The following is a 12,706-nucleotide window of genomic DNA, read 5'->3' on the forward strand; positions in this document are numbered from 1 at the left end:
ACAGGAGGTGACAGGGTTCTGACATCTCAAAAGCATTGCTGCATAGTTTGAAACACACCTGTTAATCAGCCACATTCAGCCTTGTGTAACACATCAGCACCTTTTGGTGAACCTCATTGGAAGCATTCTGGAATAGCTGGTTGCCAGGATGGGACACAACATCGCCCAGTGTGATTGATACACATAATTTCTGCACCCAAATGATAAACCTTTTTGCATCATCAGATGCAAAAATCAGTTGCGTGCCTTAGACAACAATTGGTAATTAAAAAATGAAATAATTTTTGTGGGTAGCTTGTGTTGAAACAAAGGAACCTTAGCTTATAACTCTTAGTGGTCTGGCTTGGCTAATCAATGCAATTAAAAAGCTGACAAATTTGGAGTGGCAATGCTAATCCAAATGATGTAGCTCAAGTCTGACTTCAGCATTGTCACAAAGGCAAAGTAGAGGTGGAAAATTCAGCTTCACTGGCAAAGAGAGAACAGTTTCTTATTGAAAGCTGCCAGAAAATTTAAGTTCCTCAGAAGTACAATACAGCTTTGATAAAGAAGATGCCTGTTTGAGGTATAGAAAAGAGTCCCAGTTATTAGTAACATACATGTTTTCTGTTATATTTCACAGGAGTGTAGCTGCCCTGCATGGAGAAAAGGTGACAGCACTGACTTGGAAATTGAGCTTTTATAGAGGGATGGGCAAATTTCTCGAAGTCTGTTGAGGGAGCCTTGTTAATCCTTTGCTGCTGACTGCAGTGTCCTCTTCCAGCTGGTGAGGGTTGCTGCAGTGTTCCAGGCATTCCTGGTCCTCAGCAAAGAGCCAGGGCTTGCCACATGCTGGGCTGCACAGTTCCACACCCACAGAACACAGACCTGGGAACGGAGGGAGAGTTTAAGGAGATATTTGTCATGAAATGGGACATTTTTTTGTAGCAGCTAGCCAACATAATCAATATAAACCCTGTTTTTATTTCATGATAGGCCAAAGTATAAGTTCCAGTAGACTTAGAACAGAGTGTGTGTTATCAATTTTTTTTTTTAAGACTTACTAGTTCATGACTAATTATTAACTTTTAGGATGTGTTTGCCTTTTTGATCAGGCTCCCCTAGCATTTTCATTTGGGACAGGAGTGCTTTTGAAGTGAATTGCTCCCTCCATTTTCCCCACTTACCACACATTGGTTTACATGACAGAGTGGGGTGGACACATAAACTGGATTAATTTTGGTTAAAACTACATGAGAGGTATGTTCCAAAAGTGTATCTAATGTCCTGCAGATGCCAGTGGCTGCCAGGCCCATCAGCTCAGGCTGGAGACAGCATCAAGTACCCTGCCCAGGCAGGTAAGTGCTGAACTCTGCAGGGCTGCTTCTGTGTGCTGTGCTCTGTGCTAATGGAGAGCTGGGCACATGAAACTGCAATTTAGGAGAAAAACTTCTACCTTTACAACATTAGATTATGTACTTACATATTTCCATTTTCCCCAGATATTATTCTGACTTCTTCTGCTCCCATGCAGCCGCTGTCTACATGACCTACATGATTTTTCCAGAGAAACTCAACTTTTGAAATGTTCCCAGAAATTTCTGTATCAATGTAGTTCAAGTATGTGTTGCCAGATTGGAAAGTTCCCCTGCCAAAAGAAAAACACAGAAGTGATGCTCGGTGTTCTACACAATGAGGGCCAAAAGAAAACTTGACTATAGGCAGAAAGAGAGATGTGCAGGAGGGTGCCATGAGAGTTGGGGCTTTGAATACTACTGTTAGAATTTTATGAACTTTTTAAATATATTTGCTGAAATTCCTGTGCCTTTCAGGATGAAAACACATGTCAGTTAACACAGCCTTTGAAAGTATTACTGTTATTTATTCTATACATTTCTTTTGAAAAATAAGATCTATCTTCAAATAAATCCAAATCAAAAAGTTCTCTTATAGTTTCTGGTTGCTCTCAACCATGAAGGAAATTGAAAATTAATATAATTTTCAATTATAGTTTACATTTGTGCCTTCTGTGTTATCACTGTTCACTCTTAACAGAACACACATTGCAATGTGACATTAACATTGACATTATCTGTGGGTTTATTTCTGCAGTGGTGTATTTATAACCAAAGGCACTCCTGGTACAGACCAGCAATGGGACTGTGTTCAAACACAGGGGAGGTTTGTTTAGTAAGATTGAAACCGAGTTGCTGACCAACATCTGTTTATCAAGATTTAAATTCACCTTTACTGGAAAAGGCTAGGGTGAGTGGACAGGAATCCCATATTCCAGCACAGTTCATGGGCAAGCTGCAACTTTCTTATTCACATATTCCCCAGAGGAGGGGATAATTAGATGACTGTACATCACTGAGCCCTTTGTCTTCTCAGAGATCACCGAATCATCCATCAGCAGCCACGGAGCTCTTGCCCACTCTGCTGTGCTAACATCAACCTCAGAAAACAAAAGGAAATACAGAGCAAGAGGAACCAGCAAACAGATTTTTACCACGGTCTGCAGCACAGAGAACTTCAATCACTTATCAGCTACTTCTATTACCAGAGTAAATCACAGACCACCCAGAAAAAGCATGTAAAAATAGCTGTGTGTACATTCCATGTGATAACAGTGATAGAGCCATGTTTTCAACAGCTACATTAAACTTACTTGTCAATGGTATATTTTTTTCTGAACCCATTAGTTCCAGTCAAGGCTACATCTATATTTCCCTTCATGGTGTCTGTTGCACATACTTTGACATGTATTTCTTTTCGCCAGCCTTGAAAAGGAAAATCAAATGGATTACAGTTGTAAGGAGATGTCTTTCCTAAGGGTTAAATTTCTTATATGTTTCAGTGTCTCTAAGAGAGAGGAAAGGATTTCACAAATGTGATTGTAACAAAAAGCACCTGTGGTTAATTACAGTTAATTCATTAATTTTCCTGTTTCCCAGTCCTGTGGCTGTTTCTACATTAATCACAACTAAAACTGTATTTCTTATTGCTCCCTGCCATTTTGACTTGATGAGCTTGGAAAAAATATCCTGAAATGCTCCAGTTTTATAACATTTTGCCAATAAAAACAATGCAACATTTTAAAATTTGAAATTATGCACTTCCAGCATAAAATTCCTCCCAATTTCAGCTTTATAGAATTTTTTAAGCAATTATGTAATAACCAAGTTTAAGCCAAAGGTGAGCGTCATTTGATCTGTTTTTACAATTTTCCCAGCTTTCCCAAATAATGCTGATACTACATGTTCCTAACACATAAAATTTTAGGTTTTTTAGATGTTTTAGAGAGTGCAACTCTTTGTCTGCAGCAGCTCTGCAGACGTGTAAGGTTCTTTTTCACACATAATTCATCGCCACTTTAGAATACACCACAAAATGAGCACTTACGAGCATATGGAGGGGAGGGCCCTGTGTTTAAATAAACCTTTTGCTGTTCTTTTTCAGTTTTATGTAAAAACTTATCAGCATAATGACCCATTAGTGGGCATCCTTCCTCTGGACATGGAAAGCAGTCTCCCTGGGGGGAAAATAAAAATGTGTGTAATGAGACATCATCTATTTTAATCTCACTTCTTAAATTTTAGGAAATTAGGGTATTTCAGCTTTTTCCCAGGTGGTTTTTTGTTTTTAGGTTTTTGCTTCTCAGTTCAGATCATATCTTCAGTATTTATCATTGTGGTTGAAAAAGGAGTTGAGGTGGTCAGTAAGCTTATTTCATGTCGCTGAAAATCAGAGAGAAACAGGTTGGAAAACTGGCCTAATTTCTTGTGGTCTGGCAGATATCATAAGTCAATACCATAAAGAATGTCTTGCTACCTGATCTGTAAAATCCAGGTAATATATTCATCTTTCATAGGGTCCACTGGAAGGTTTTCTGCTGGTTACAGGATGGATAACCATGTTTCCAAGGGGGTCTGGCTGGATATCTCACTCATATGGTAAAAATATTTATGTTTAGGAATACTGAAGTTTGGGCTATTTGGGATTTGTTCTGTCAGCTCTTTATCCTTTATTCCCATGCAGAACCTTAATGAATTTAATCTACCTACATAGATCAAATAATCAGATCACGACCCTGACATCCATTAAAAAAAGGTAAAAAAATAAGCATGAAAGTAATTTAATTGCAGTCAAAAAAAAAAATAGCATTGCTATATTTAGGTAGTTCAGTTTTGATACGTGGGAGATTCTGTTCAAACTGTTATTAGTGGATCTTTGGCTATTTGTGCACTCGATGAAAAAAAGGCTAAATTATCAACTTCACTTATCTACTGTGAAACTGCTTGGGTTTGAGTATGGTCTGAATGAAGGTAGTCAGTGGTTCTGAATGTCCCCTGTACCCATATCCCATGATCCCAAGTGTAGAGGTTGTCCCAGAAATTATTAAATGAAGAAGGGCAGGGCTACAGGCCCTGAGATGGACCCAGACCTGGTACTTACCAACACAAACTCTCGGTATGTGTCACACTGATACCCAACAAATCCGTGTGGAGTGATGATGCTCTCAGCATAATACCTGAGACTTCTTTTATGTCCACATCCAAAAGATCTGTATGCTGAGAAAAAAATAAAAACAGCAAAAAATCCCGACATGTAAAAAGTGATTAAAGCAATACATTAACATAAAGTCCATGACAAAGAAACATTTTGGGGTCTCTCTTCCTCAAAAACACTTCCACATATAGTGATATCTCAGGTGAACAAAATAGCAATCACTGAAAAAAATTTAAAGTGTGAATTATTTGGCTTTGTATTAAGATAGTGTACTTATGTCTACATACATTTTGTTTTTCTGTTGGAAAGACGTTGTTTTTAACATAGGTGGAGATGCCCCAAGGTGAAACAAGAAGTATTTGGGAGCATTCCCCTTCAATATTTCAAAAACTGGAATATTTCATAGCTAGAGTTTTTGTAAAGCATGCAGCAGTTATAATGAAGTAGTTTTCCTTTTCTTACAGTTATCACAACATGGTATTCTGTAAAATCACAGTTTCCACTAATTTCTAGAATTAAAGGTAATTTTAGCAATTATTTTAAATTCAGTAGCTTTTGATGTTTTTAAGCACTAGAAAATCTGCAGTTATTTGATAGCAATTCTGTGAAATCCTCTGAAAAGCAGGATAATTGGCAGCATGTCCTTGATTTTGTCAGAACTCTTTGAAACAAGTGCTTTTCCCCATCAGACTGAAATTTATAAGCAGCTAGAAAGGAAGTTCAATTTGAGTTATATTTACACATCCCTTATAGAAAATGCTGTCTTCCTTGATTCCGAGGTCTCTGATATATCAAAACACAATATACTAAAGTTAGGTTGTTTGTATAAAAAGGTGCTCTATTCCACTTCAGTGCATGGTGGGGGAAGTCTGGGAGGCACTGAAGTAGTTGCAAGTTAGCACAGTTTGTAGTGAAATCAAAATTTCCCCTAAAGGCAATATTGATGCATCTCAGAGATAGACCGACTGGTGTTGACCAGTTGACATACTGTTCTTTCCATAAGGAAAGAAAAGAAGCCCCACACTAAGATATCCCTGAAAAGTACTTGTTGTCTATTTTTCTTGAAAATAATCTGCATCATCAAGGCTTCCTGAGTATTCTTAGTAGCTCCTTCTTTAATTCAGAAGGGTTTGTGCTTTTAAACTCTCATCTCTTACAGCTGGCTCAATTTATGTTAGTGGCAAATTCACTTAACACCTATAGTCTTCCTACTGCATCAAAAACTGTAGGGGAAAAGTCACTAAATATTATTTCTAAAGCACTTTGTACATAAAAACACTGCATAAATATAAACATTAGCACACAAAAGAGAGGTTACCAAACAAAGTAAGGCTTAACCAAGGGGAGGGAGTTAAGGCTGTCTCTATTTTTAAGAGCTGCTTGAACAACCATCTCCATCTGCTCGTGTTCAATAGAACTGAGTTTCTCCTTCATGACAAAACATTGCAAAGAGCCTTGTGAAATGTCTCTGGAAAATATTTAATTTTTTTTTTATTTAAATGCCGACATTTTTATGCATTTCAATTGGAAAGTGTTTTTGTTCCAAGTGACTTTGAGCACAGCCAACTTTCAGTTCTCTTTGTTACTAAGTTCGCAACCAGTTGTAAAAGAGAGCATTTTTGAAAGCAAATTATTTAAACAACGGTAGGGATTTCAAAACATTTAGCTGTGAATAACAGATGTTCTCATTTCTGTAGGTTAGGATCAGAAGAAAGGATTTTGTGGATCTATTGTACTGGATCCCAGGGCAATTCTGATTAACTGTCCAGCTTTCTTTGAAGAACTACTAATGGAGCAGTCATTTTATCATCTGTATTTTTAACCTTGGGCTGTTCCCTTTGAAGAGACTAAAGCTTGATGGCATGGATGAATCCCAGTAATATTGGGAGTGATATCTTCCTGGGGAGAAGGAGAGCTCAGATTTGAAAATTCTCATTTTTGGATTATCCATGAATGAAATTTTACCAGTCCTTCATGTGAGGAATTCCCACTGAGCAGAGTGGCAGGCTCTTAGAAAGCTAGTGATGCACAATTTTGCATGCTGTAACTGAAGGTTTCATCTAGAATTTGCCTTGGTTAGTGCAAAAGAAAATTGGAGGGTATTTCAGAGGTAGCTTTAAATGTTAAAATTTTGAGCATTTTCTCCCTATTCCAAATCTGATCTGTATAAAGGTCTTGCCTTATCCTTGCCTTTGTTTCTAACTGCAACTTGTAATGATGTATTACTTCTTTAAAATATATTTACCTCTCATCAGATCATTGATATCTTGAGTTGCAGGAGGCACACGAAGCTGGTTGCATCCTGGCATCTTCTTCCCACCATTTGGGTAAAAGTCCAGGTGGCCACAAGGCTGAAGAATCCCTGGAGCTGAAACGCACAAGGGATCCTGGCAGATCACTCTCAGGTGTTCTGTAGCCAACTGTGTGCCAATGGCAGCCTTTAAATAAAAACTTACCAAAGTCAAAGAAAAGGTGACCAGCATGAGTATGAATTATATCAACAAATTTTGCATCTGAAGGATCCAGCCTAACCATTGTGGGAGTGTACTGGAAAAGGGGACCAGCTGGATCCAAACCTAAATGAACGGAGATACATCTGATTGAGTAAATAATGCTATATGTATATCATCACATAGAGGTTGTGTATGCTATATATGTGATTACATTTCTGCTTTTACTCCATATATAAAAATCCATTTTGTGGTCCACAGCTAGAAAAACAGGCAGGTTTTTATTAGGAAGCTGACTGAAGGCATTGCAGCACAGTAAAATGCTGATGGATGCTTGGCTTACTTTTGGGAATGATGATATAAGAAGAGGTTTGGTTTGCTGGGTTTTTTTTTTGTCATTTTATTGAATAATATGAAATCTTCATATGTTGCTCTGAGCATGTAGATTTATTTATGAATTTTTATTTGGCAAGAAGTCTGTTTTTATTTGCAGAATGTCTTGGTATCCTTTACTTCAGTGTCAGTGAGTTCCCTTCAGAGATAAAGAAACACATCTCTGATCCCAGTTTCCCTGAACTGCTCGTGTGACTGCTCACTCTGTGCATGGCTTAGACGAAGCAATGTCTATGCAGAGAAAAGCACTGACTGGGGGAGAAGGAAAGCAGAAAATATCGAGTTTTTAAAAGAAAGCAATGTGTGATACAAACCAGCCCATTGCATTCTGTATTGGTATATTTATAAAGCAGCAGTGGTTCTTCAGTGCTCTAAAGTTGTGCAAAAATACAAAATTTTATCAGCTGAAATAGCTACAGTACCTGTTATTCTTCCAATGCCGGGTTTCCTCCTCCCTGCCTCCCCTGCAACGTGTGCTCCAAGGCTATGGCCGATGAAATGGATGTTGGCAGGAGAGTAGCCATAGTCTTTCTGTGAAGTTTATGGAAAGGAAAAAAAAACAGTGACACTGTAGCATGTCCCCATGCAGTGCCAGGACAGGGCCAGATCACTGGGCAATGGAGATGGGTGTCCTGGTGTCTGGGTGATGGGATCTCTACCTAAAGAGAAGCAATTCCCCACCCCTCTTCATTTTCAGGGTGTTCATGGCTATTTACCATCTTATCCTGATACATTAAATCTAGGGGATTTAATTTTTAATTTCAGATTTTCAAACCTTTTGAACTGCTAAAAAGTCACTTTAGTTTTTCAAAATCAATTATGACACTAAAGCAGGTATTTTCATTTGTGTGGGATTAGAGCCCTTTTATAACATTTGGACCTGCTTTACAGGGTACTTGTTTTTTGTGGCTCTACTGAATCGAACCTAAAGGTGCCACTCTGAGCACGACCTTTACCATGTGTGCTGTGCACATTCGAGGGGTACATTTTTTACCTCGAGGAAGTTCACCAGGTACTCCAGCTCGGCCCCCACAATGCGGACGTTGTTGACAGCGTCTGTGTACAGACCACTGGAGCCACCCCTCCAGTCTGTCAAAATGCAGTTCACATCCTCAGAGTGAAACATGAACTGGTGGAGAACAGGAAAAGGAAACAGGCACTAACTACAATTGTATCAGGGCATATGTATACTACATTTTGTTTTGTTTGTTTGACTGATGCCGACACATCTTTAGTAATTCCTACTGATGCTAAAGGTCAACACAAGGAGGCAGAGTGGAACCAGTGATTAGAGGACATTCACAAGCTTCCTCTAGCTCTTTTTTTCCATTCTAGATGCCTTGGTTGGCTCTAAGGTACCAACTTCTCTTAATGACAGTACCCCTGTTACCAAAATAGGTCCAAGCTTTATTCTTCAAATTCTCTATGGTTGGATCATCAAAAAGGATTCTCAAATTTGTGCTTGAATTGTTCAGCCCTGAAGTTCACACATTATAACCAAAATATTCTATTTAGACACTTCTGCCAACAGAACTTTCTGATTTTGTTTTCTAGTCTGAAACAATTTCACTTTTGAAATGTACCCGAGTAGAATGAAACCAATCTGCTGAACAAAGCCTTATGGTTTTATTAGATCAGATGTGTCACTCAAAGTGACACATTTATTGAGACCTTTTGCTGAGGTGAGAAAACTCACTCTTCCCCCCTCCCCCCCTTTATTATTGGCAAGGAATTGAAAAATCAATTTATTGAAGCTTTCCCTGTGGAGGTGAACGCAGCAAAAGGGCATTCAGCAGAAGGCTGAAGTGCACTGTACTCATAGCCAGGAACAAGACAGTGCTCGTGTGAAACTGGGCTTCATTCGGACTTTTGTGTTCCTTATATATCCCCTGAATTAACATGAGAACAGAGGTGTAAATTCTACATGGGAATTTTAAGCCAGATGTGGGTATTTAGCCTTTCAAATACAAGCAAAATGGCTTTCAAACAATAGTTGCACCTACCCTGCAGATGCTTGTTATCCAGGGGAGATCTGCTCCGGCAAGGTGGCCGTGTATAATGAAACGAGTTTTCCTGTGTGCTCGGAAATTCGAAGCTTTTATAGTTGAAGGATTTGTAGCTGAAATTTTCTGTGCCAAAAATCCAAACAACCAACAAACACAACAAGGATGTGACTATTCCATCCCACTATACATTTTGATAAAGGGCAGAGTACCCCAATGGTTAAGGCAGAGTTCTAGACACAGAGGAGTTGGGTCTTATTTCTCATTCCTAAACTGCCTTTCAGGGGGAAATCAAACAATCACTTCAACAAATGCTTCACTTTCTCTGGTTAATTGAACTAATGATACTGGCATCTTTTCACAATGCTTTGTGATATACTGGTACAACATGCCATGTAAGTACAAGATTTTATCAAACTTGGCCACAGCAATGCAAAGATAGCATCTTCTGAAAGGTATTATGTGGTTGACTTTGAAACTATACCTGTTTTTCTTTCTTTTTTCCTTTGAAGATAAGACCCATTGCTTCATTTATATTTTATGGGAAAGCCCACCAGGCCTACAGACGCTGTGGGTATTTTGGTGTGTATTGAGAAAGAAGACATTATTTTCTTTAGAAGAAATTCCAAGTACTAGCTCTTACATATTTTTGCTATGGTTTTGTTGACTTAAAAGAGGGATGTCATGCACTAATTAGCAGACATCTCACCTTCAGTGAAAGACTGGTTTGTTAAAACTTCACCATAGACCCTCTCAGCTGGAGGAGTTGGACTTGTTCTGAAGTGACTTAACAAACACCTCTATTGATTTTGACTGCCATTTATATAAACCCCCTTAATTCTGGAGCCTTTTGCCTGCAATAACTTGTGTTAGAGGGCTGTGATTAATATGTTGCAAATATATCTGGCTCCTCAGAGAGCTGAAATGAGGAAAAAGGAAAAAAGATGGAAGAAAATGATCATGTGTCTAATACAAAATTGGAGGTTCTCCTGGGGGGGTCTTATGAGTAAAAATACGTGACAACCAAAGCTGCATTACAATTCACTGAATATTTTGTCCAATGTCAGTATTTAAAAACAAAGCATCTTCTTACTTGGTATTTCACCCTGTTATCTCTGGTGTAAAGAAGGAAATTTGTGTTCACAGCATCTGGAGAGCTGGGCAAGCCTGCCAGTTGTCTCCCTGGGATCCCAGCCCATGGGGGGCGGTCTGAAAAGCACCCAAGCCTTTTGTAGCAAACTTCCCTTCCTGGGGTGCACAAAGAAAAATATATTAGTGTTCTGGCAATGTCACAGGTTCTGTACAGCTGACAGGAGAGGGTTTACACCAGGAAAGCCAAACAAGCCTGATTTGGATTAGGATGGCACTTCTGGGCATCTTTCACTAAGGGCTGCAGTTAGGCTCAGGTGCTTGTAACAAGGACTTGAACTTCAGGAAAGCTTCCTGCAGCAGACAGAGCCTGGAGCTCAGCTTGGTGAACTCAGGTTGTGTTTGGTCAAACATATCGTTAACACAGCCTTTGGAAGAGACTATAAAATCTTGATCCAGGGAAGAAATCAGCTTTTGCTGTCAGCACAGAGTAGTCCTTTAAATCAGTCCTAAACTCCAGGGATCATCTAAATTGTTGTGCAACAGTTCATGAAGAAGCAAAAAAGAAACCAAAACATTAAAATACATACTTCTAGTTGCTCCACAACAGACATTAAACATCTCCCTTATCTTTTCTTTTTAAACACCATAAGATTTTAGTGGAAGCAATAAAATGGGATTTGAGTGGATGCTTAGAGCAAAGCACAGCCTCAGGAAGTGTGGTCTATGTCCGAAGGACCAGTTTCACAATTTCTATTGTGCCTTTAATACAGTAATGGTGCAAATATGATATGCAGGTGTTGCCATTAATTGTCATCCTTCCACACTTATAGCACAACTGTTGTGAAATCCCATTTATATTGCTATTAAAAAGTCTATTATTTCCTGTTATTAAAGAGGTATTTTGAGCCAAGACTATTTTCTCATTCTCTGAATAGCACTGTGAAGAGTGGGTGCCTAGGCTCTCATTACCAGGGCTGTAGCCACCATGAGTGAGTTGAGGGTGGGTAGGGGGAAAATGTTCTGGAAGAATTTCAGTATCAGTTTGCATATAAAAATATCTTTCTTATTCCCATTCTCTTTCCTAGCTGCAAAAACCTTTACAGAATTAGAAAAGTAATGAGTTAAATGCGGGAAAGTCACGACATGACTCAGTGGTCCTAATGAAGAATTATGTTAAATCCATTCCAATGAACAGGTTTCTTTCTAGAATATAGATATCCTGGAGTAAGCTGCACATCAGTTTTACTCTTTATAAGTTTTATTCTTTATGTGTCTCACCTCTGGCTGCGTTGAGGAGAAAAAGAGTAGTGATCCATACTGCAAGCATCTGAAGTGATTAAGAACACAATCCAAACATAATTGAAATTAGAATCTGGAATTCACCTTAGGGTTCCTTTAACCCACCAAAACTGCTCAAAACTCCATACATCAGTCATTTACTGAGTTAGATCCAAACAAACACAAACTTTTCCTCAAAAATAGTAAGATTTCAAGAAAGGAGCTTTGGGATTATTTCTGTTTGCCATGGAGATTTTGCATAATCAGGCAATCCTTTAGGAATCCTTAAAGATCATCTTCCTCTCCTTGACAAACAGAAATTTATTTTCTCTGTAGAGCTGCAGTTTATGGGAATGCAAATTAAATTCTTACAGGATTTGCAACAACATATTACAGATTGAAGTATGTCCTAGGGTTTCATAGAAAAGTTACTCACAGAACTGCCATCAGTGATTGCATTTAAAAACACCCCAAGAACAAATATAATTTGTGGTTATTAATCATACAGATGGTCTTGAAGACTCATTTTGATCATTGCTATCAGCCATGCATGCTTATCAGCCCTCATGTGCCTGATCAGTTAATCACCAGCTGATAGGTAAGCACAGGGGTAAATGGAATCCATCATCTACTCCAAGGTGAAGCAGGAAAAGTCACCACTACCATGAGCAACTTATCTTGAAAGGAAAATAGATAATTCTTAAAAAATCTAATGTCATGCCCAGATCATCTAACCAGTGCTGCACAGGCAGAGCCTGCATTCCCTTTCTGACCAGTCTTCCCAGTCCCCTGAAGTCCACAATACACTCTTAGGAGCAAAGAATTCATTCCTATGAAACCAAGTGCAGGTTCAAACACGTCCTACTTCCATCTCCTCTCCTCCAGCTTCTCACCATATACCCAACCCCTCATCATCATGATCCTTATTTCAATTCCTTAGATGTTCTTGGCTCCACTGCATCCCATTTTACCTTAACAAGGTTCAGAGCAAGTTCTCAGGGT

At 38.8% G+C, this 12,706-nt stretch overlaps 1 protein-coding gene across 1 annotated transcript; it reads right to left on the reverse strand.

Annotated features, from left to right (window-relative positions):
* Positions 1–577: 577 nt before the first annotated feature.
* On the reverse strand, positions 578–11,753 carry LOC134045893 (pancreatic lipase-related protein 2-like). Its single transcript, XM_062495991.1, is given in 12 exon segments — positions 578–867; positions 1,459–1,627; positions 2,648–2,759; positions 3,382–3,511; positions 4,435–4,550; positions 6,734–6,856; positions 6,945–7,064; positions 7,754–7,862; positions 8,326–8,460; positions 9,335–9,460; positions 10,428–10,582; positions 11,705–11,753. Coding segments are annotated over 12 exon segments (1,485 nt in total). The 3' UTR covers positions 578–726.
* Positions 11,754–12,706: the final 953 nt, after the last annotated feature.

This window comes from Cinclus cinclus, chromosome 7, assembly GCF_963662255.1.
Source record: "Cinclus cinclus chromosome 7, bCinCin1.1, whole genome shotgun sequence".
Lineage (NCBI taxonomy): Eukaryota > Metazoa > Chordata > Aves > Passeriformes > Cinclidae > Cinclus > Cinclus cinclus.